At 38.8% G+C, this 25,327-nt stretch overlaps 1 protein-coding gene across 1 annotated transcript in view; it reads right to left on the bottom strand.

Moving 5' to 3' along the window:
* The window catches only part of POU6F2 (POU class 6 homeobox 2), a 302,709-nt gene that overhangs the window by 74,342 nt on the left and 203,040 nt on the right, over positions 1–25,327 (bottom strand). Inside the window, exon 5 of the mRNA XM_008921312.2 lies at positions 21,640–21,941. Coding sequence (XP_008919560.2) covers positions 21,640–21,941 — 302 coding nt within the window. The remainder of the gene's footprint in view (positions 1–21,639; positions 21,942–25,327) is intronic.

Genomic DNA, 25,327 nt, shown 5'->3' with positions numbered 1-25,327 from the left:
CCTGGTGAGATCAACTTCCACCACTTGCCAGTTGCAGACAGAACAGCCACAGCCCCTTTGTGCCATTTGTGTATTTGGGACCCCCCATACACACTTCTCATTACAGCAGCCCATCCACAAGCTTTTCCAATTTGAAGAAGATGGCCCCAAGCTGACCGTGACATCGATACTTAATGTACCCTAGCAGCTGCAGGCAACTCTCCACACATCTTAGATGCTTTTGTCCCTTTCTTAAAAAGTGTAATTAAATCTCAGCCCAGTGCTTTGACACTTGCTGATCAGTTTTCACACATTTCGCCTGTTACATACAGAATTAAAAATGTTCCTTCATAATAAACCAGGGAGAGAGATCAGGAGGTTAAACACCTTTCATTCCTACTTTGGTATGTTTTTAACCCAGTAATTTGTCATTGCTACCTAGGTGAGAAAAACAAACGCAAAACTGCCAGCTGTATAATCCAAGTCCCAAAGAACTTGATGTGGAGACACCAATGCTATTTTTAAAGTTGGAGTGTACCTTGTCTTGTGTGCCAAATTTAATACAGTGTATATTTTCCTGCTCTAGTCAAATGAGAAATGCTTGAGGGACTGCCTCTCTTACTAAGGGCTACCAGTACCAGACACAGACTTACCAGTCCTGAAACCAGAGTAATGCTTTTGTGTTTCCAGGATCAGATCCAGACTTACTTTTTGAAAGGTTTCTTAACGTCACCTGGCAGGGAAGGTTCTGAATGTGGTATTGTGCCAAGAGCTCTACTTAATTGTGGTATTGTGCCAACAGCTCTACCATTTCTCACATGCAGAGTGTTTAAGACAAACTCAAGGAGGAAAACAAGTCACAGTCATAAAGTTTTAGTTGTGCTATGAAGACAAACTTTCCAAAATTCACAGTCACTAAGATCAATCTTGTTTATGCTGCTTTCATACTGATGAGTGGGATCTGATTTACACTAACATGATGCGAGAATTAGACTTAGTGTTTGACTGACAAAAATATGACTAATGTCAATTGAAAAAGGAAGATCATGTGTTTGCAATTGTTTTACAATAAATATTGATATATACTAAATATATTTGAATTAATGTGTTGTCTTTTTATGAGATCTTCATGAAAGTTAGGTATAGATGGAAGTATGAATCAAACATCAGGACACTGCAAATAGTGAACAAAGCAGGGCATTGCTAATTATTACAAAAAGAAAAAAGTGTTTGAGGTTATTAATCTATTTCCTGTAACTAATTTAAGCAAAGGCATAATTTGAGTTCTGTTTTATCAACCATTGTTTGTCATTCTGCTTTTCCCTATCATAATAGTCTCTAACCACATTCTCAAACATTATAACTTTCCTAGGATATAATATATTTTTCCAGTCTTATATGAAGACTGAGAGTTTCCTGAAAAAAAAATTAAATCCAAGTGTGAAGGCAGTCTTGACTTTTTGCTCCTTTCTCCTCCGTGTTCTCCTTTCCTAGAAGGTAAGAGACAGCAGATCTCTCTTGATGCACGCAGATTTTGATTTAGTTTATTTCTGTTCATTTTAGGGGCAACACGAATCCAATCTTTCTTACTCATGATAATCAAGTAGAGAGTAAAGGGACTACAGAGAGAAAGTACCATTGGCTAAGAAATAGTCTGTTGAGTGCTTCAAGATATATCTGCCTTAAAAGATCAGAAGAGAAAGGCAAGCATGAGTACCAAATAGTTTAATATAAAATTAGAAAAAAGACATCCAAATTAAGCTTGCTGTAATGCTCTGTAACAAGACAAAGAAAATGTTCCCTGCAATTTCAAGTATTTTCCCCCCTATTGACCTCGTTCATAATTGACGGGCTGCAGACATTCAGGTATTTCTGAGTGATGGAGCAGAACAGAAAAAAATTCTCTTGTTAGTATCATAGCATGCCACTAATATTGAAGGCTTAAAAAATTCAAGTGGAGACTTTGGTGGGCCCACTAATTGCAACTAATTAGATATCACACACTAAATGCATGATCATGGAATTTAATATTCCTTGATTTTGCTCCCCATATTATGGGCTATTAATATGAAATTAAAGAAGTGTGTTAACATAGAATCATAGAATCAACTAGGTTGGAAAAGACCTCTGAGATCATCAAGTCTAACCCTTGATCCAACACCTCTGTGGTTACCAGACCATGGCACTAAGTGCCACATCCAGTTTCATCTTAAAAACCTCCAGGGATGGAGTATTCACCACTTTCCTGGGCAGCCCATTCCAATGTCTGATTACTCTCTCCGTAAAAAATTTTCTCCTAATATTCAGCCTAAGCCTCCCCTGGCACAGGTTAAGACCGTGCCCTCTTGTCCTGCTGCTGGTTGCCTGGGAGAAGAGACCGATGCCCACCTGGCTACAACCTCCTTTCAGGTAGTTGTAGAGAGTGATGAGGTCTCCCCTGAGCCTCCTCTTCTCCAGGCTGAACAACCCCAGCTCCCTCAGCCTCTTCTCATAGGACCTGTGCTCGAGTCCCTTCACCAGCCTCGTTGCTCTTCTCTGGACCTGCTCCAGCACCTCAATATCCTTCCTGAACTGAGGGGCCCAGAACTGGACACAGTACTCGAGCTGTGGCCTCACCAGCGCTGAGTACAGGGGAAGAATCACTTCCCTGGTCCTGCTGGCCACACTATTCCTGATCCAGGCCAGGATGCCATTGGCCTTCTTGGTCACCTGGGCGCACTGCTGGCTCATGTTCAGCTTCCTGTCAATCCAAACTCCCAAGTCCCTTTCTGCCTGGCTGCTCTCCAGCCACTCTGTGCCCAGCCTGTAGCGCTGCATGGGGTTGTTGTGACCAAAGTGCAGGACCCGGCACTTGGCCTTGTTGAACTTCATCCCATTGGAATCAGACCATCTCTCCAGCTTGTCCAGGTCCCTCCTACCTTCCAACAGATCAACACTCCCCCCCAGCTTGGTGTTATCTGCAAATTTACTAATGGTGGACACAATCCCCTCATCCAGATCATCAATAAAGGTATTAAATAGAACTGGACTACAAGGTGCAAATATTAACAAGGAAAATATAACTCCAACTTAATAGAATATTTTGACCACTTCGGGCCATTCAGATACAGTACGAGTAGAGGAGCACAGTTAAACTGCTGAAAGTTTACAGGGTATTATGCAATCTTCCTCTCCTAGAAATACCATGAAACTGTTTACTCCTCCACAGTAAAAGGAGGTGAAAACCTGCCTCCTCCATGATACTTTGACATTTCCATATCCTGTTCTGGCTACAATAAAGCCAAAATTCAAGTAAAACACTTGAAACCTATGAATTCCCTGAAACTACCACTCAACTTTCATATGTGAGTGTTTTGCAGCCAGAGATTTGATTGAATTTGTCTTCTATTTGAAATGCTTTCACCTCTACCCATTTCTAGGAATTCTGGATATTTTATTAGCACAGATACCAAGTGGCAGATAGGTTTATACTGTAATCAGGAGCAGGTGAAGTCGTGTCCAAGCCAATCTAGTTCATGATGATGCAGCAGTATGGACTTCAGCATAGGCTGTGCCTGGGATCCTGCATGTTTGCTTGGGTGGCTCATTGCTTTTAATGCCCTGTCATAGTGCCTTCACTCTTCCTGGCACTGAGCCTTCCTTCATGAAACCTAGCCTGGTTATATTGACACCTCTGCAATGCTGCTTCTTCATTTGCAGGGCAGACCCAGCCTGGATCAACCACCATGAGGTGGCTAGGTCTCAGGTTAGAGGTCTCAGATTCTACAGGGAAAGAGGTTTATTCTGAAACGCTTGGAAAGAACAAGGGCACACTGGCATTTCTAGCCAGATGCACTGCTGTTAAAGACTCTTCAGACAGCACTTGCTTTGCACGTAACTGCAGAATTTTCTTATCCCATCCCCAAGAGATGATCAGCATTGTAGTATTATAGTAGCAGACTCACAAGGAAAACACTCTACAGATATATGTCCATATTGAGAATTCCCCACCTACTTGGCCAGTAATGAATCTGAAATTTTCTCAAGATCATTGCTCATCACCTGAACAAGTACTGAAGAGTAAATGAAAATAGCCAACCCATGAAAAAAAAATCATTTGATGACTAAAAAAAAAATGCCATCATTGCGGTGATAACAGAAGGTTTAAAGTGTATTACTGTTGCTTCTCTATACGCTTGAGGGCTGGCTACTGGGTCAGATGGTGTAGCAGAAAAAAATTAGGCTCAAAGTGCCAAATAGACGCCCACAACATAATATCAGGTAAAACAAACACATACCTCCTATCCTCTCTCACTGAATGTTAGAGAAATAGAGAGAAATTCCAGTCATTTCTCATTACTGTGAAGGTCAGCCTAGCTGGGAAAATTGTTTCTGCTTTACAATTCCCCAAACTGTAGAAAGCAGTTAGAGTTCTGGACAAAAACTAATGTTGCATTCAAAGGGAAAAGAGGCTGATATGGCATTGCTGCAGTAATAAGAGAATTTTTTACTCTTTCCACTTCCCTGTGAACCTAATCAACTGTGACATGAGAAAATATACTGGGCTCACCCAGCCAGAATCTGACTGCCACCTGAAAATGTCCTCAATATTCCACTGTTTGGGAGTTTACAATGATCCTTCCGACATCAATTTTGTACATGTACATCAAAATGCCATTAGAAATGCTTACAAACACCTCCTGCTCACAGGCCTCCACTCAGACTCCTATCGAAGCTAGGCTGTAAAGACTCCCCAGTGGTTGACTAAAGGTTTCTTTCGATTACTTATATGAAAGCATTTGGTTATGGAAAGGCATCTTGGGGGAGCCTGGGAGATCTAAAGATCTCCCCCCTGACCTCCCTTGTAAGCGCACTTGAATGTCATTAGGAGCAATATATATTGAGGGTACTTTAAAACCTGCCTTTAACATTTAATTAATATCTGTTGACTTATCAGGTTTCCTCATTCTCCTTGAGGTTCAACAAATAAGCCATACCTTCCTGGGGTTGCAAGCATGTGGCAGGGAGTAGGAAGGTATACTGAAAGGAGAGAATGAGAACATCCTATTACACAGATGGGTATGTTCCTGTCTTCATATACACGAACTAATGCATATGAACACCATATACATGATGCAGCTGTAAATTAATTTAGTCTTGATAAATGCTTGGCATATTTAATGCATTATTTGGTGCCACTTTTATTATTTCTCAGTGATGAAAAGCTGAATAAATCTAATGCAATTGAACAAGATATTATCATGTTCTTTTTTTGTTCTAATATTTACAGGAAATATTACAAGTGTTTGACATATAAATTGAGCATTTGACTGACTTTAATAACCATGTGATCAATAAGAAGTGATATTTTTACAGCCTAAGTTCAATTTTTAAAGGGCCGGGGGTCACAGATCTTTATAAAAGCACTAAGGCTAAAAATTTATTTTCAGAACCTGTAATTCCTTTTATTTGAAAGTCTGTATTGACCTGATACCATTAAAAGTCAAATTTTGCTCATAGAGCTTCAATCCTATTGGAGCTAATGTTTAGATATTTAGGGATTTAATTCAGCTGTACTTCCTAGAAGAATTTCAACACTTCCTTATACTAGAATTAGTGTTGAGTGATAGGAAGTCAGTCATTAGCTGCATTAAAGATTATCCTTTATCCTTGGAAGATACCAATTATTTAAAAAAAATTCTGATTAACCTTCATCCTATATATGCTCCTTATGTATCTTATACTTTTTTTTGGTATCAATCATCTTTCCCCCTCAAAGTAGCTTAGGAAACATCCTTTCAGTTTTCATGATTATAAAATGAAAATCAGCCAGATAGAATCCAAATACCAGGCAGCCATCAGAAGAGAAGTAGTGCTCACATTATGCTAAATTGGCAGCTCTCTCTTCCAAACAACTGATAGAATATCATGTAACCTATACGTTCACCCCCTCTTCTCCTGAGAGAGAACAAAGACAAACCAGTCTTAGTTTACATCTGGAATATTTACAGAGCTCGTCGTAGGCTTGCCTAACACTTATAGAAATTGTTTATTAAAATTTTTGGCAGACAATTCTCAAACAGAAAAGACATACATAGTGAGTTATAGGCTCATAACATTTCTCTGCTGTTGTTTAGAATTGCTTTCTTTGTAAAAGTTACCATGCACACTGGGACAAGTAGGAGGATAAGTTCTCTTTCTGGTCTGATGAACAGTGAACTACTTATATTTCAAGACAGAAAAGTAAAAGCCTTCGAGCATGTATTATTCTGCCAAATCAGGGCACTCACAAACATGTGGAAACCCTGGCTGAAGCCTCATGTCTGAATCAGGTGCAGTGAAAAGCTTGAACCTGAGGCTAAGATACTATTTTATAGTAAGATACTATTTTATACTATTATGATTTCACCAGATGCCATGAATAGATTAGATTTTTAGTGAATCTATGGTTCTCAACAAAAAATAATGAACAAGAAGTCTTGAGTTGTCCAGCTGATAAAAGAAGAATGCCAGGCATTTTGCAAAGGAGCAAGTTGTAGGAAAATGGCAGTGGTTAATGCCCTGATGATTACAAACCTCAGCTCCTGCAAGTAAATCTTCTCTGCCCAGTGCTGGACCATCTAACTGGTATGGCTGACTTTATTTCATAGGGCAAACCCTGATTTGTCAGCTGTCAGAAGCGAGAAGTGTACTGATCTTTTCTTTTTGTTCCTCGGATCACTATCCCTATTTCTTGATATGCTGAATCACCCCATCAGAAATTTAAAAACAGCACCTCAATGTGAAGTTTATATTCTATACCTAGATTAATTTACAATATTTTTTACAATTGGTTTTTCAGAAAGGCTTTCAAAAATGTCATGGAAAAATTTATTGCACTATTATTCTTTCTATTGGAATTGAAACTTTGAAAAGTGGTGGGCATTCTGGCTGTGTTTAGTGTTTCCCTCCATAAGCTCCCAAAGAAAGTCTTTTGGCAGTATTGAAATTTCCCGGTCTTAAGCTCTTTATTTTGAATCCAATTTCTCAAGTGGTATGGGGTGCATTTGAATACGGTAAGATGGATAAAATCAGACTTAATGGGTTTATTTCATCCATGCAGTTTTGTCAGTTGCCCTGTTCTTCTTGTGTCCTTTTTCTGGTTTCAAGTCAAATGTTTGTTGAGATGATGAAATATCCTTGGGTCTGATTTGTGCCTAATCCTTCTAATAAGACTTTCTCCTGTGAAGAAATTACAAAATCAAATAAAGCAGATCTAGAAAAAAAATCCACAAATTTTGATACCTGTTGCTCAGATGAGGGGCAAGTCCTATCTGAAATAAGGTTACTTTTTTTGGACAATCCTGTAAAACAGAGCAGCATCTGGATGCACTTCAGACTTCCGAGTTTGAACTTGTGATCTCTTGTGAACTCTATGACCTGAACTTGTGATCTTTTTATGGTTTGGAGTAAAGGATATTGTTAGTTTACATAATCAAATTAACCAAAACCACACACTGAAGATCAGGCTTGCATATTCTTATTGATCATATTGAATGGAGGTGATGTATGCTAGTAAGCCCTGTTTAGGTTGATGCTTGTCAAAGATTATAAAAACCAGAGAGCTGGGAGATGTTTCTACATTTCACTAGGTGGTTTGAGGTTTCTTTGTAGGTTTTCCATGTAGATGAATGGTATGGAAGTCAGGGTTACTATGAAGTAACTACGTGGAACCTAGTACAAATGACAGTAATGACTTTTTTCATAAGTAGTAGCCACACCAAAGGCTTTTCAGATATATATGCTGACACTTCTAACCACTATCTTCATTTTTATTTAGAGAATAATTGCTCTTTCTATATGCTTTTTCTACTGACTCCATTCCCCCTTGGACCTGCAGAGCCCTCAGATAAATATCCCAGGGATATCCTTTCTGTGTTCTAAGACACGGGGTAGTTTAATGACTTGTGAAAGTGTCTGTTTCAGCCTTTAAATAATTTACGTCACCATGTTTTCCTCAGAAAACTGTGGTAATGTCCCTTCTAGAAATAAAAAGTAAACCCTTCTCGTAACTTACATTTTATACAACACTACAGTTAGAAAACAAACAAATGAAAAAGGATTTATCAGACACAGCTATCTCTGAAGAAGAAAAGAATTAGGGTCCTTTGCTAACAGGCAGCCTAAAACTGATTACTATGATTCAGTCAGTTATGTGTGAAAAACAAACAAAGAAACCAACAAATATCAAATGGCAGATTTTTCACCCACCCACCTGTTTTAGGTGTTTGGGCTGCGCTCCTGACTCACACGCAATAGCACACCCCAGGACAAAGAACATGTGCCATTGCCTTCAAAGCCCTTTATTTTTTTTATTTTCTCACTTGGGGTCTGGACAGAAGCTTCCTGTGGGACAGACCTGACTCACAGACCATCAGTTGCATAGCTTAGATCTAAATGTGCTTTACCGTCTCTTCTACTTTCTTCTTTCTGGACCACTGATGATGGTCTATTCACAAAGTTTTGTATTTTTCCTACTATTTTTCCTAGTGTGTTTTTACCAACATAATCCTTAGTATCATTAAATCAATGTAAATATGAATTGCTGAGAGGACATTTAAAGTACTTATTATAAAGTTTCTGAATGATGATATATGCTCATTTATATACACACTATACTTATACTATACATTTAAGAGTTTAGTAATTCAGATAAACACAGGCTATTGTATGAACCAGACTGGCTTGGTTTGAGCTTGCCCTGAATTTTGGCATTTGCAAATTGGCAGTGGTACATTTCCTGTGGCAAAACCTACAGACATGAGCAAGACTTTTCTAAGAAATCCAGAGGCTGAAATCTGTATCTTTACTCCTTTGAGGGCTAAGTAATAATTTGTACAGTTCACATCAATGGTAGTGACTCAACCCTTCTGAAAATTAGATCAATGCTTATTCAAGAGACTTTTGCAGGGTATTATTTAATTTTAACTTGTCTACACTTCTTTAGTCCAAAGGCAAATAGAATATAATTACACTAGGATAGGAAAAATTTGATAATGTTGTAGGCAGCCTTACATTCAAAAATCCCTATTGTCACTTTCCCCCAATAACTCTGTCAGTGACATACTATTGTATCTCTCAGTCATAATCAAGTGAGATTAAAATTATTCTGAAAAGTAAATGCATGAGGAAACAATAGGAGGTACACATCAACACAAAGGATGCAATGGCCCACAGTGCAGGTACTAAAGCAAAGGTATTCATTGTCTCACTATCATAACCATTGAGTTTACGACTCTTTTCACAGATGTCAAAGGATGTTTTAAATTAGCTTCAACTATTGTATGATCAGGCTTGATTAAGAGATGGCTTTTGTTGGACCTCAGCATGCTGAGTAGTGCCAACTTTGGGAACAGTGTAATGAAAAGAAAATAAATAGGTATGGGAACACATTTAGTACTTCATTTCTAGCATTTTCTCATCCTCCTCAACCCTTGATGTAGCCAAATATCTTAATAGTCACTTCTGAAAAAGATTTAGGCTCCAATAACATAACATAAATGTGCATATTTAACCAGTGCAATATTTTACCACAAACTTAAAGCACTGCCCCAAGATGATACAGATGGCTAACTAAATCAGTCCTCTACAACGAAATGGTGGTTACATCAGGTTATTTTTTGTGTAGATATAAGCCCTCCATAAATACTTTACTAAACATTTGTTTCATGGCATGGATTTAAGCTTGAGAAGATTCCCTCTATTTTTGAAAAATTAATAAGAGAATTTTGGAAAAAAGAAAAAGAAAGCATAACACACATACAGACCATTCAAATTCTGATTCTCCAGACCCAGGAGTTGTTCTTACACATTTGTGGTTACGTATGTTGGTACCTCTCACCTGCTTTCCATTGCCTACATATTACTGCCATTACTACAGGTTAAGACTGAGTTCTAAAGCTGTTTCTATCACTAGTGAGTGCTTATTATCAACATTTTTAAGTGAAGATGTGAACAAACCTTTGAAAAGTGACTGAATATTTCAATGCCAATATATTTTGCATGTAAAATATAAAAATCTCTGTGTGTTGCATTTGAAATCTGATAAATATTTATTTTCAATGCTGTTTGCTTTTAATCTGTTCAGGATATCATTCCTCTAGCTCCTTAGTACTTAAACAAAAATGGCATTTACATTACAATATTGCTTGCCAACAATCTCATTTTCTGGTTTAGTCAGCAGGCTTCATGCTTGATTAGTCTTTAATTATACAAATACCTACATATTAAAAAAAGTTTTCTTTTTTCCATACTTTGAGCATGTAATTATTTTCTCTTGCATGCAATAACCTTTAATTTTAGGATTAGGCAACTGATTCTCTTTAGTATGGATGGATTTTTTCAAGTGTTAAAGCAAATTTGGTTATTGTATTATGAGTAGGAAAATTAGCTTTAGGAAAACCTTTCATTAGTGCATTTGACAGCACAGTGAGCATCTGACAGAAACTTCAAAATATTGAATATACTTGAAAACAAAATATATACCTATTCTGTGTCCTCTGAAGTCAACAGCAATACTACTCTGAATTCAGCATGAGAGTGACTGGGCTATGCAATTCCTCCTTTGAATATTCCTTGCTTTTGTAGTATTAGTGTTACAGCAGTATCTAGAAGCCCAATGCAAGATCAAGGCCTCATTGCGTTATACCAAAAAACAGTAAAAGTTTTCAGTAGAAAGCGATCAAACAATGGTGGGAGAATCAACAAAGGAACAGAAAGACGAAGTGACATCCCAGACAGTGACAAACCTGGGACTGCAGTCTGGTGCTCCTGACTCCAACAACGCATTTACTAGAGCATTTTGCTTCCTGATGCAAATTATTTGTCAAAGTGAATTCAGTAAGCAAAGGCATGACTTGATGATGAGATTAGAGCTAAATATGCAGATTTTATTTGGCAGTAAAAGAATTCCCTCCCTTCCCTCCCCTCCTTTTGCTGCAGTTTTCACTTATGAGAGCTTGGACTGCCAAGTTTGGGTCTACAGGACTGACATATGTTATCTCTATACCTGCTTGTACATTTGAAGTACCAGTGATTTCCCCCTAGACATACTCTTTGAATGTCTATGGGGAAAACATCAAGGATTTTTAGAACGGCTTGGTTTTCTCAAGTTCTGTTTATTTTTATATTTGTTTTACATGAACTGAAAATTCTGTCAGGCACATTTTGATTGTATGGAGAACATGCTTCAGAGTCAGAAGACAGATAAAATAAAGAAAACAAGGAAGCTGCAATTCTATAAAGTTGGGGAGGGAGAAGAGGGGGAAGCCTTCGTAGTGGCATATTGAGCTTGCTCCTGTCTCGTTTGAGAGCTATGAGAAACCTTCTGCCAACTTCCCTAGTAGTGGAGTTAGGTCTTATTATAAAGTGAAAAGTTGCAGACAGAAGCAGGATGGAAATGCACACAGCATCTTTTTCCAGAGTGGTGATCAGTGGTAAAATATCAGCCTTTCACAATGCTAATAGTGGGGGGTTTTTATCTCTCTCTCTCCCAGTAGAAAAGGCACTGTGAGTGACAAAGATAACTTTTTTTTCTCCCCTCTCCTTCTCCCAACATTTTCCTTCTCCTCCCTAAGATCAGGCCCTGTCCCTAAGGAATTCTACACTGATGGAAATCGTATCCTCAGATGAATCCTGAGAATGAGACTGACTTCTCCTTACTTACCCCTTCCTAGATCTTGATCCTAGTACAGTCCTAATCTTCATCATCTGCCCTAGCTATCTTCTGTCCTGTTTCAGCTTCCAGCCCACAGAGATAGCTACCCAAACTGAGATGAAAGCAATAAGACAGAGACAGCATTCCATCTGGGTTTGGCTACTCAGCAGGTTGAAAACAAGGTTATAAGGTTACTGTGGTGAAAAACATGAGAGCATTAGCATTTATCACTTGTTATCACATTCATTCAGAACCACCTTCTGATACCAGTTTACTGGTCATCTGTAGTAGAGAGGACCATTCTGTAATGTAACTGAGCCCATACTTCAGGGTTCAGCATCAGTATTTTTGCTAAGGGACTAGGATCCTCCCAGATCTGACTGCTTCCCCGGTGCTTTTTACAAGTATGTAAGTAGTTCTTAACAGTTATACAAAGATATTGCAGCAGTGATTGCTGCTTTAAAGAACCTCAGTTTCTTTAAGAACGAAAATGTGCCATCATCATTCCTTTAGTAAAAGGATAATCCTAGCAGTATAAGATATGCTGTTTTCGTACGTCATTTTTTCTCTTCTGGAAACTCAGCCTTGCCTTCCAATGTCTTCCACAAATATAACCCAGCTTGAATCTCCAACTGGAATCCTCGTAAGATATTAGGTCACGTCTAAGTTATCCAAAATAACTCAAGTTCCTGTCCTGTGGGAAATTATCTGAAATTATCCTAATTTATCAAGTAATTTCTGATGCAAATGAAGGCAAAAGGTGGAATATGGAAATGTTTCAGCAAAAAAACCTTGCCTTTGAAAATGATTAAGTAGTTCAGCAGATTTCAAATCATCACCATGAATTAAAATATTTTCAGTTTCTTTTGTTAAACCACTATTTCTTTGGCAATTCAATACAACAATTTTTTTATATACATATTAAGCTGATTTTAAGTAAAAATTCTTTCAATTTCTGAGGTCTAAAATAGAAAATTAAAATGAAATTTTGGGCAGGGGAGAAACCAACTTTATAGAACTACATCATTGTTGGAAAAGAAAAATCACACAGAAAATTCCAGAGTAATCTAAGGTATTACAGTAGTGAAATAAAAACTGGGTGTATTCCAGAGGTAAGACCTTTTTCTTCTGAGAGTCATAATGCTCATCTATACTTTCTTGCTTTCTTTCCTTTACTTCATTTCCTTGCTCAGCTGGTGGCAAACTTCATTTCTTGACTTTGTGGATCCGCAGCAAAAAATACAGTAGTGTTAGAAGACAAGTTGTCCTAAAAATTTTTCAAAGTTTGCTGATGGAATAAATACTAGGAGACTCATAGAAGGCTTCTCTTTCAGATGAAAATGTTATGGTGGGGCCCCTTAAGACCCATAAGGCATCACCTTCTAACATGGATTCAGTCAGTGATTTGTATATTTTAAAAAAAAGATTATAATAGAAGAATATAATATATGATAAGTACACAATTTAAAAATAAATTTTAGGATCATCAAGTCTGATTGTTGATTTCCTAGGAAGGACAGATGCTGCTATATGCTCATTTGCTTAAATGATTCTAATTTCCTCATATCCTAACCCACTAGTAGCTCTTAGAAAGACACTTTTTCTGACTGTGCCTGAGGTGGTAACCTCTGACTTTTTAATTTTCCAGTTTCCATATAATTAATTGTTGATTACTTCAAACAAAAGTAGGTTGGTGGAGAAAGGTAAAAAATGAAATAAGAAGGATTTGAAAAGCTCATGTTTCCAGTGTAACCCCTTCGACAAAAGGATATTTTTTCTTTTGCCTAAATTGTTTCTAGTTGCAGCTCTAAGGTCAGAATAAGCCAAGAGAATGAATGGAACAAGCATCCTGATGGGCTGCCTGAAGCTGCCTGGTGTTACGGATCAGCGTAAAACCAGTTCTCTTTCCTCTGCCTGGGCCGATGTAACTCACTGGAGTGGCAAATTACATCAGACCTACAGCTGTAACCCGACATTATGATTAATTTGATCAGTAATTTCTCCTGTTTTTCATTTTAATCGGTGTGACTATTCTGCTGTGGCAGGTCTTTCAGATCTAATTAAGATAAATTTCAGAGTAAAAGACTTGGCAGAATTTCCGAGTCAAATCCGAGCGTCAAGTGTGAAGACCTGCAGCACTAGTCAATCAATTTCCAGTAAAGACGGCAGACTGTAACTCAGCAATCAACCCATTAACACTTAAGCAAATTTCATAATCTCCAGGCCTGTGCTTAGTTACTCTCTCAAAATATTCTGGCTACCAATAAAAAAGAGAAAGTATTACTTTTTTTAAACATCTACATCTGCTAAAACTACCAACAGAATCCACAAGTGGAGACTTGGATAGATCTCAGCAATACTGCCAAAAAAAAGGCTTAATTTTAAACTTTAAAAAGTAGTCTAGAGTGTCCTTTTTTTCTTCTTTTTTTTTTCTATCGGTATCTAGGAGCTGAGCAACTTCCTGTAGGTGCTTTGTTGTACAAGGAGCCTTAATGACAAAGCATCAGGGCTATAAGACTTCCAGAATATTGCTCCTTGTATTCAACAAACCCCAAGCCCACCAGGTTCTAAGTGTTCACTTGGCCCACTTTCTTCCAAGTAGATGATTTTTTTTCTTGTAGAACTAGAAACCTGTGATGAATTGCAATTTTTTTTCTTTATTACAAGGAGATGACGGATATGAAAAATAGGGGAAAATAAAGTAATGTTTTGGAATATTCTCTACTTTCTTTAAAAATTTTGGAAATATGAGTGAAAAAAGAAACTAAGAGAAATGAATGCCAACAGAACAGATCCACTTGATTTACAAGAGTATCTGAGAGACTGTGTCTTATTTTTCTGTCCCTAAGATCCCCAAGGGTCCTACTCTGCCTAGAGAGGCTTTGGAAATAGAAGACCTTATGGGATATGGATCCTTTCCCAAATTTGTTATGGGAGGATGTTATTTATTTATTTATTTTTCCACTTATTAAATACTTCAGTTACTTTAGGGAGTTTATTAAATGCTCCCATTTCAGAAGCCAGAGCTTTCCTCACCTTCAAAAAATTCTCAAGTAAATGGTTTCCTTTATTAGCCTCAGTGTCTGCCCATTGGGTGCTAATAATGCCAGTTATTTTGTTCGGAGATTAATTTCCTTTGCTTTAAATGTGAGTCAGACACCAGTACACTCTGTGCTTCTGAAAATAGCAACACCTGCAGAGTATATTTGGATGGACCATCCAGCCAGTGCTCTGAGAGAAGGTTTCCTCAAGGAATGGAAAGACTTGTTTGTAAAGTCTCTTTAAGAACACTTAAACATCTCTGCTCTGTTTAAATGCAGCATTCAGAACCTTTACAAGGTGAAGTCCCAATACCTCAAAGATCTCAAAAAGCAGTGAACTACTAGGAGAAGAAAGACTGCTGAGGAGAAGATTTGAAACCCTGCTCAGTCTGGTGGATGGATGCAGTCTTTTACACACAAGTGAAACTAGCCTTTCTGGGGAAATGACATCCATGCATCTCCAGGAAGACATGAAGACTAGCAACCCCCAAACAAGCTAGCTGTAGCACAACATCAGCTGGCATGTACCTCTTCACCAGGGCCAGGGTACAGCACAGTGCAGAGGCAACTGAGTGTTCAGCTAGGACAAATTGCCATGTTGCCATAGTACAGCAGCCTAGCTGGTGGAAGACCCAGAAGGATGAGTATGACCATGAAAGTGCCAGAAGAGGTAAGAGGAGAAGAAGAAAGGAGGCCCTGGAGGCACTAAAACTCAAAACCAACAATTTCTCAAGCAAAGTTTAAACCTGTGTGGTTCACAGAATTACTGCAGTGACAAAAAGAAGAGCGCAAAATCAAAAGGAGAGTGTTGAATCACAGCAGCTTTTGCAATGGGTAAAAAGCATTTGTGTGTGTAGTACATGAGTGCCACGACTTTCTAGATAGAGAAATTTTTACACAAGTACTTGCTTGTTCTTCTCATGAAATCACCTTTATCAACCCACAGAAATATTTACAACACTATAAGAATACACAGAAATACAAAACTGTCAGTAGAACAAGGTGTTCAAAACTTTCTGGACCTGTTTGAAATGAACAGAGGATGAAATAAGCAAAATATTCTGAACAGATCACAAAGCTGAACTCTATTTAGCTGACTGCAGGGGAGTTTCCATGCTTTTAGTTTAGAGCGGAGACTTAGGTCTTGCCAGTACCTTCTGGAGATCTACCTAAGATCAATACTTCAATTGGCTCACTCTAAGCAGATGATGGGCATGAAACTTCTTGAATAAATGTCTTTTGTACTTGTCTATATCACCTGTTGCCTTGCAATGAAGATTATCTCACTCCCTATTGATACAAAAAATCAGGAAATTTTAGACAATGGATTCAAAGCACTGCATTTGCTCACCATTTATAAAGTATTTCTTTGTCAAATTGATTACAAACTAACTTGGGAATAGATTCAGTCAGTGACGCATTGCGCAGTATCATATGCTGAAGAAGGCTAGATAATTTCAGCAAAACAAAAAACCTCAGTGGGATTACTGGTGTCATAATCTTGGTCAAATTCTCTTGATTTCAGGATTCAATAAGTATGAGAAAAATATAACAGGTCTCGGAAACACATCACAAAGACAGACCATGAGTATAGTCCTTGCAAACTTATCCCAACTGCCTTCATCAAACCAACAGAGGGTTGGTTGTTACCTCTGTATCTTAAATATGTATAAATATGTCAGAGTATCAGTAAACACGGACATTTCTTCAAAGCTGATTTTTCCTTAGTTAGAAACTAACCAGTGAGTGAGGTTGGAGGGAAAGGGAAGGGGCAGTTTGTTTTTTGTGACTGTTGGAGTCTCAGACATCTGTGTACATATTCTCCCTCATTTGCAGCTGAGTATTTCAGCCTTTCTGCTTTTCTTTTCTCTGTTGTTATAAAAGTGTTGAGTTTCCAAATACATTATTTAAGATTAGTATGAAAATTTAATCTAAAGGAGGTTCTGGTTTTGCTATCTTAGAGTTTGCTATTACTTGGAAGATTTTTGTGCTGTTGTCATCTCCTCACTTCCCTTCTTCCCTCTTTTTATTGTTATTTTTTTTCTCACTCATCATCTTCCATCAGCTGCAGTTATTGTAGGTAGGCTTCTATGACAAAAGGGACTATTCAGGAAAGAGTTCTGAAAACAGTCAGAATAATTTTACAGTAAGAAAATCTCTGGGGCATTTCCTGTTTGTCTGTTCCTATTCACACACAAACAGAACAGTAGAAATCATTGAGAATTCTTCTATTCCTATAGTGTAGCTCTCCCTTTCCAGGTCTGGCTGTGCGTACATTCATCTTATCCATATCTCTAAAACATACAGTGAATGTCAGCACCAGAAACTAACCTTTTTTTGGAGCCAGTTAAACATATGGTGCTGATACAAAGTGCCTTATTCTGGTAGTCAAGTAGAGTAATTGGCTACTTAGTACTTAGACATATCTGATTTTATACACCGTATAATCAAGTTTCTATGAGTCCAAAGATTTAACTGAATGGCAACTCTATAAGAGGTGCTAACTATCCTTTGAAGTTACAACACGCTGACCATTCAAAAACTCATATATTTTTCCGTGTAATAACACTGAATATTCACGGGAGAAGCATGTTTTGAGAAGTTATTTTCCCAGAAGGAAAGGTTTCAAAGTCTTCAACTTGTGTCATGATCTAGCCCATCTTTCACCTCTGGATTCCTTTGTCTCAATCAATTGACACAATGAAAGACAAAATCAGATTATCATTATCTTTTTTTTCATCATTTTAAAATGAAGGGATGAAAGTCTTCCATCATTTGCCTGATCTACCACTTCCTGAAATGGAGCTCAGCTTTGGAAAATCCTTCTCTGGTTGTTGTCTTCTGCAAATAAGTGATGACTCTTGTTCTGCAGTGGTAACCACTGTAAATCTGGAGCATAATCACTGATGACAACAAAGAATTCAGGTCCTGGAACCTGAAGTGTGGTTTTACATCTTTCTACACAATTACTAAAAGACTCCCTAAAAAAAAGAGTTTTGTAACTACCGTCCAGCCCATTGAACCATGTAAAGAATAGTGATAAAATTAGAGCAGAGTATTATAGAATAATCTGACAAGAATAAGTCTGAGACTTTTAGCTGGTGTACACTGCACTGGATTATTAATTTCTGATCAGATACCAAAGTACCTCACCCAAGTACACCTAAGCAAGCCACTTTCATTTAATTTGCCTTCTGAGAGACATGACAGCATCTGTACACCTTGAGATGTAATTGCTGTTATCCTTCAGAGTTTTTTTAAACAAACACAATCATCCTCCTGAATTACTAACTTTCCACGACAATTTTTTGAGGCTGCATTTTTTTAAACTAATATCTTTCAGACAGATCCTGAATAATGTAAGAGGATAAAGCCTCTATGAAAAAATCAAGAATTCAGAAATGAAATTTTAGCTGTCAAACTTGGTTGATCTTTATTCCCTTAATATTCTTCAAACAAACCCCATTTCACTCTATTTCATAAAGAACATTACCTTAGAGGCCATAATATCTCTGAATTTTGTTCTAGATTGATTTTTAAGTTAGAGCATTAAACATTAAAAGCCCCCCACATTCTAAGCAGCTATTATGAGGAACTGCTGCCAAACACATGCTCCTTCCTTTTTTTTTCTTTAAATGTTTGTTCAGAAGAAAATTATTTCAGATTCAATCCTCAAGACAGATTTACAGGGGTAAAACAGCCTTTCTCTGCAGGATTTAGAATGGAAAGACAAATTTCATGGAGGAGATCTTACCACTGCTCTGATTTAGCAAAGTACTCAAACAACCATATATAAAGTGCAACAGCAGTTCCTCTGGAACTATTTCTGAGTGTCGCTTGTTTGCATGTTAAAGTGTCTCAGCGTTCTTGGCAATATGACAGAGCATTCTGCAAGTTCTTAATTATTTCTTAGGGAAGCTCGAGAAGTATTACACTTGCTGCAGAAATGCTTTAGAAATGGCTAGAAGGCCAAAGTAATGACCCCATTCACATTGCTTAAGATGAGGACAGAGGTTCTGTGCTGAATGAAGTACTGTCCTGCACTTTGGCCACAACAACCCCATGCAGCGCTACAGGTTGGGCACAGAGTGGCTGGAGAGCAGCCAGGCAGAAAGGGACCTGGGAGTTTGGATTGACAGGAAGCTGAACATGAGCCAGCAGTGTGCCCAGGTGGCCAAGAAGGCCAATGGCATCCTGGCCTGGATCAGGAACAGTGTGGCCAACAGGACCAGGGAAGTGATTCTTGCCCTCTACTCAGCGCTGGTGAGGCCACACCTGGGAGTGCTGTGTCCAGTTCTGGGCCCCTCAGTTCAGGAAGGATATTGAGGTGCTGGAGCAGGTCCAGAGAAGGGCAACAAGGCTGGTGAAGGGCGTCGAACACAAGTCCTATGAGGAGAGGCTGAGGGAGCTGGGGTCGTTGAGTCTGGAGAAGAGGAGGCTCAGGGGAGACCTCATCACTCTCTACAACCACCTGAAAGGAGGCTGTAGCCAGGTGGGCATCGGTCTCTTCTCCCAGGCAACCAGCAGCAGGACAAGAGGGCACGGTCTTAAGCTGTGCAGGGGAGATTCAGTTTAGACATCAGAAAGAAATTCTTCACAGAAATGGCAATTGGGCATTGGGATGGGCTGCCCAGGGAGGTGGTGGAGTCACTGTCCGTGGAGATATTTAAGAAGAGACTGGATGTGGCACTTAGTGGTATGGTCTAATTGACAGGGTGGTGTTGGGTCAAAGGTTGAACTCGATGATTTCAGAGTTCTTTTCCAGCCTAGTGGACTCTGTGATTCTGTGAATTCTAGCTTCTTTTCTGGATGTCAGTACACAGCATATTTGTGAACAAACTTTGGGTTTTCATAGCTATTTACATGACAAGGATCAAAGAGGAAAGAACATTAAAAATACTTATTCCACAATTTATTAGTAACTCTTTAATGCTTAGAAAGAACTGACAGCAAATGAATTCTCATTCCTTTACTGCTGTTCTGAAAGTGTCCCAGTCATGCAGCTGCCTTACCAGTACTGGCTAAGCTCAGCCCAGGGGGAATGCCAGACCTCTCTCACCGGTGTCTTTCATTAAAGCTAATCCCAATTCCTACAAAGTTTAGGGGATAGCATTTGAACTAAAACTGCCTCAGAGCACTTGGTTCTCTCCTTTCACTTCTGCTGTCTGCCACATCCAGACTTCTCTCAGAAGGGTAACTGTGAACTAAAGAGAGAGATATGCCAAGGTAACTATGTAGAAACATTGTCATTGGTACCTACCATGCAAGGTTTTACTTATATTTTTTGTACATCTGCAAGTGAGAGGTGACCCTGGGAACCTAACAGTGGAAAGTGCTTCTACTGACCTGTACATCACAGATGACAAGTGGAAATACTCAGATTCCATTGAGATTTACAATGAGACCAGAAGCTATATGAGAGCTAAGACTTCAGATTCAGTGTTAGTACAACCCTCTTGAGGTATGTTGTCTAGATAATCACACTTCCTCCCTACCCCAAGTATAATTTATTTGTGCATTTGCTTTGTTCATAAACCTTAATGACTTTCAATGCACAATATTTAGCAGGCATATAGTGTATACAGTTAGTGTGCATACATTACAGCTGTACCAAGACAATAAAATGTAACAGAAGCTCCTCTGAAAATATCTGTGTCTCTGTATGTCAATAATCTGCATACAAAGGAGTCCCAAAGTACTCACTAGTGTGATAGACTGGGCATTAAGTGATGCATAAGTAGCCCTTTAGACAATACACAAAAGAAGCTTTAGAAACATTATGCTCTACTATAAGAAAAAGCTCAGCAAGCAAGGACACATTTCTCGCAGATTTTTATGTCTATTATCTAAACCATTAAAAAAGATCAGATTTGATGCTATTTAGTGGAAGCTCAGTGTAATGCAGGTTTCACTGGCCACATGGCAAACACTGTTTCTTGTAAACCAATTCCCTTAATTGTCTAAAAAAGGATTGTTTAATTATTAAGCTAATGCAGTTTTATTTCTGCAGGAAATGGAGCCAAATCCATCAGTGCGAATAAAACATTTAAAGTGGTGTCTCAAAATTTAGAGAATAAAATTAATAGAGGCTTTGCTGGTTTCTAAGTGCAATTCCACTGCCTAGTGAATGAGACTCCATTTACTTCACAATCTACCCTGCTGTTCAGAATCATACTTATAGGTACAGTCAAACTATTCTTGCACAATATGAATATAGCATGACCCATGTAATGCAAGAACAGCGAACCCTAAGAACATAGGACCCCTGGATCAGAGCTCTTCTGTTTCTGCCCAGGAGTTTCAAGATGGGCAGAGTCAACCATCAGTATGGGTACCATAGCTGTTGGTCTATTAAAAAATGTCCATATCACTGGAGTGAGCATCTACAAAAGGGACTAACTGGCATCGTTAGCTTTGGAGTCTATACTGAGAATTTTAGCAGAAGTATTTGGTTCTTAGCAGGATAAAAATTAGGACTGTGATTTCAAGAGGAGGGATAACCCATCCATCCCTTTCATATGTCCACCAGCAAAAGCTCTATTTCTTTAAGGGACAGTCAGGACAGGTAATGAACAGCTAACATTGTTGTCCCTTAAGTTATCATAAAGGGTAACTGCCAGGAAAATGCCTTTTGCAAATGTCACATGATGAATCTGTGGAAAAAATTAGAGAGTTTACTATGGGTTTTGCAATATGGAGTTTAAGAGCAAAACACATTTACTTCTCAGAAAGCAACAACCTAGAACCATCATTAGGTATGCTTTTTTGGCTTATCAGGCCTTTTAGCTGTTCTAACCTGAATGCCTGCAAGGATTAAGTAATACAAGGTGGAATTTCTCAGCCTCTGTGGTCAAAAGGCATAACCTTCACTTGATTTCTCAGTACAGTGAAAGAGAATGCACTTGCTGTTGTTAGACCATTAGAGATTTTTATGTAACATCCTACCTGCAGTGGATTTGGTGAAGTAAGAGGAGATGGAAGGCCATGCCCTGGTGACTGGCTGGGTTTCTGAGGGGAGCTGGAGGACTGTGGGGCTGGAGGAGGTTGGCTCTGGCTCTGGGACTGTGTTTGGTTCTGCTGTGGTGGTGCTGATGGCTGTGGCTGTGGCTGCTGGGTCTGCTGGGGTGGCTGTGGAGTCTGTGCCTGCTGACTTTGCTGCTGCTGCTGGCTTTGCTGCTGCTGCTGTTGGTGCTGGAGCTGCTGAAGATGCTGAAGCTGTTGAAGCTGGGAGTTCAGGGATGAGGTAGCTGTGAATTGAAGAGAGGTCAGGGAGTTATGCAAGTTTCAGTAATACCTATTGTGTTAAAGACATTTGGATTAAATTCTTGTTCTGTTACACTGGCGTTCACACTGCTCACTGAGAACAGGTGGCCTCAAACGTCAGGATGTGGCAGGAAATTGTTCCCATAAAAAATAGCCTGTGGTTCTGCCAGTATAATTCTGTGGTAAGAGCTTGACTTCACTAGGGGCAATGAAACTAAACTTTGAAAGGGTTATAGGTCTGCCCACAGGATGGGGGTCAGAGCTGACCAACAGTCTTTGCTCAGACAAGCTTACCAGCGAAACCAATGGGAATATTACGTGCCTACAACAGCTTGTCACTGTACACAGTATAGTAAAAACTCATAATATGAACTGGTGCTGTTATATAAAGGAGGAGAAAGCCAGAATTGTAAAATAAAAGATGCTTTGAAAGGAGCTTTGTCATGTCATTATACAACAGGTATCAGGAAATAAAACATTGAGCTGTGAAATTTTGGTTGAAATGCCTAGGTAGCAAAAATGCCCAATCAAATATGTGTATCTCTGAAATAAGAACTGCTCCTTATAATTCACACCTAAAAGCTATACATTCCTTCTTGTGACTTCCAATGCTCACTTACTCCTGGTAGTAAAGACCTGCTGTGTTTTGCTAGCATGTGCTCCAAATATGAGGCTGGGAAATGAGTGGCTCATGTTAACCTGCTGGCACAGAGGAGCAAGCCTTATTTCCCAGAGACACTTTCAAATTGACTCGGGCATTCATTAAATTCAGAAAAGCAGAAAGTGTGTCATAAGGATGTCACTAAGGAAGAGCAGTTTCAAGCAGCAGCTAGAGCATCACAAGAGCCTGATGCTTTCTGGGGTTATGCCCTGAAAAAGTCACCTGGGTCTCTGGCCTTACCCACTTTAATCAACATCTCAGGGATTGTGTTAGTTAGCTACAAGATCCCAAGAGGAGCAGCTTGCAAGGTCATTACACTATTTTTGACTCTGTATACTGCTTTGCCAACACCACCCTGTATTCTGATTTCCAACCACAGAAGCCAAAGTAAACTGGGAATGACTCAAATTTTTTATTTCTAAAATGGCATTCAGATTTCATGGCCAGAAACTCCGTTCACCAAGTTATTTGTGGACTGGCAGATAAAGACAAGTCATCTCCACTTTCTTTTCATGCCAACATCCCTATTTCAGCTTTCTAGATGTCTGTGCCCTGGGGTTGAACCTGAGGTCTTGGTACGACTTATGAAATCAATGAGCCATAAACTGGAATAAGCAAAAGAAAAAAGAAAAGAAAGTGGAGAAAGATGAGGCAGAATGGGTAAACCAGAAAAGGCTGTGTGAAGAAAAAGTGTGAGGCTTGATAGGAAGAGCTGTTGGTTATCCATTCTTATACTCATAGCTGCTCTAAATTTTCTTTCAATAGATGTGGGAATCAAAATACAAATATGCCTTTACAAAAATTATGGCCATGTGTATGTGACTTCAACAAGGAACCTGAATAATGCAGAGAAGGAGGACCTGTAACACCAATATATTTCCATCAGGAAAGTTCCATCAGAAGTTTTGTGTTTCAACATAAAAGAGAGTGACCATCAGATTAAAAACATGCATAGTATCTCATGCAAAAGAAATCACCCTGGAGAAGTAAGGGTCCACTCCCATCAATTTCTTGATGAGAACTTGTACCTAATGCCCCAAAGCCAAGAGGGTAGTAAGTGGAAATATAATCTAAGGCATAGGACGGTTTGAATACAAGAAAGCAACTGCATAGACAAATACTAACCATAGCATGAAACATCTCAGATGTCAAGGAAAACTATTCACCAGTTTTATCTGTAGGTATGTACACAGAGGCAGAAAGATCCTTCCCATTCCCATGAGGAAAAAAGAAATCTAGACCAGCTCTTTATTTTGTGCAGGCCATTTCTTCACCTGTGATAGCTTAGCAGACTGGATGACCTACTGATAACCAGAAACAAGACCTCAAATATAACAGTCCCTTATTGCATCCACAGACTCCAATAGAGAAATGAATTAAATGACATTCCACAGAAGAATGACTTCTAATCCACATGGCTCATGAAGAGGAACAAGGGATCATTTTATATCTTATGAGTTCAGTTGGACAGGATGAGACAAAACCTTCTTATCTAGGAGTAGAAAAGCTTTGCCTTCAGTACTGCTCAATACTTGAATGTTGGTGAATGCAGGAATATTGATAACTCTACTATAGAAACTTTTGTGCTGGAAATGAAGACATTCTTGCTGGGGTGGAAGGTACTCCCTGAAGGAAAACCTTGTTGAAGTTACTTCCTGGAAAAGTTTCCAGGTTCGTTGCCAGCAACTGCACAAAATTATTCAAATAACTTCTTGAGTTTCCATATAATTCCTTTAAAAAGCCTCTTTGAAACCTATCATCATGCTGAGCTTTAAATTGCATTGAAGTGCCTTAGTGAGGTATGACTGTTTAACGTAGTGTTGCTAAACAAACGGATAAGGAACTGGAAGAAGGACTGTTAGATCGGGAAAGGCATTCTTCTCAAAGTAGGTGTACTGCAGAGGTGGTTTTAGGGCTCTGTATCATGCCTGCAGTCCATTGTTCATGCTGCTGGATTGCATTGCCTCTCATGGTGTGGGTATCCACAGCAGGGGTTGTGTCATATTATTGTTTGCCATCAAATCCAATCCAACTCCCAGAGCTTGCTTGCGTAGCTCATCCATTATAAATCATATACCTGTCTCACATTTGTCACTTACTGCAGAGCTTGGAGTCTGATGGAATTTCAGGTGGTACAACAGTGCTATGTCTGCATGTATAAAAGATAACATGCACTGCCTACCTCACAGGAATCTTTTTTATGACTTACTGGCTAACAGCTGGGTAAAACTTTGACATATTTAAGTGAAAAGTGCTTACTTTCTTTCAGAATTGCATTCAAGAATTAAAGAGGCTTGCAAAGAATTGCAGAAAGTTCTTTCAGTGGTTAAAAAAGTCAACATAAAGTGTCACTTTAAAAGAGAGACAATTAAATTAAAATGCACACAAGCTATGAAAAAAGAGAGACAATTTACTTAAAATGCATGCAAGCTATGAAAAACCGTGAGGAAAATCCACAAAAGCCGTGTAACATTTCAAATTTCCTTAAGAAGAATACATATTGAATATACGGTAGGTATAAATATCAGGTATCCAAGAAGACAGTAAGACAAACTAATGCCTACAAGGAAGCAATGGCACAAGGTATTTTCAAACCCAGGACTCAACTAGAATTTCTTGACTGCTGTGGTGCCATGACAGACTTCCCATGGGATCACACCATAGTTTATGATCCTACGCTAAGCGGATTATGGTTAGTCACAGTATCAA

Source organism: Manacus vitellinus, unplaced genomic scaffold (assembly GCF_001715985.3).
Source record: "Manacus vitellinus isolate BGI_N305 unplaced genomic scaffold, ASM171598v3 scaffold_3_pilon, whole genome shotgun sequence".
In the NCBI taxonomy this organism is placed as follows: Eukaryota; Metazoa; Chordata; class Aves; order Passeriformes; family Pipridae; genus Manacus; species Manacus vitellinus.
The sequence above is the reverse complement of the archived record's forward strand: the minus strand, read 5'-3'. Positions and strand labels throughout refer to the sequence as shown.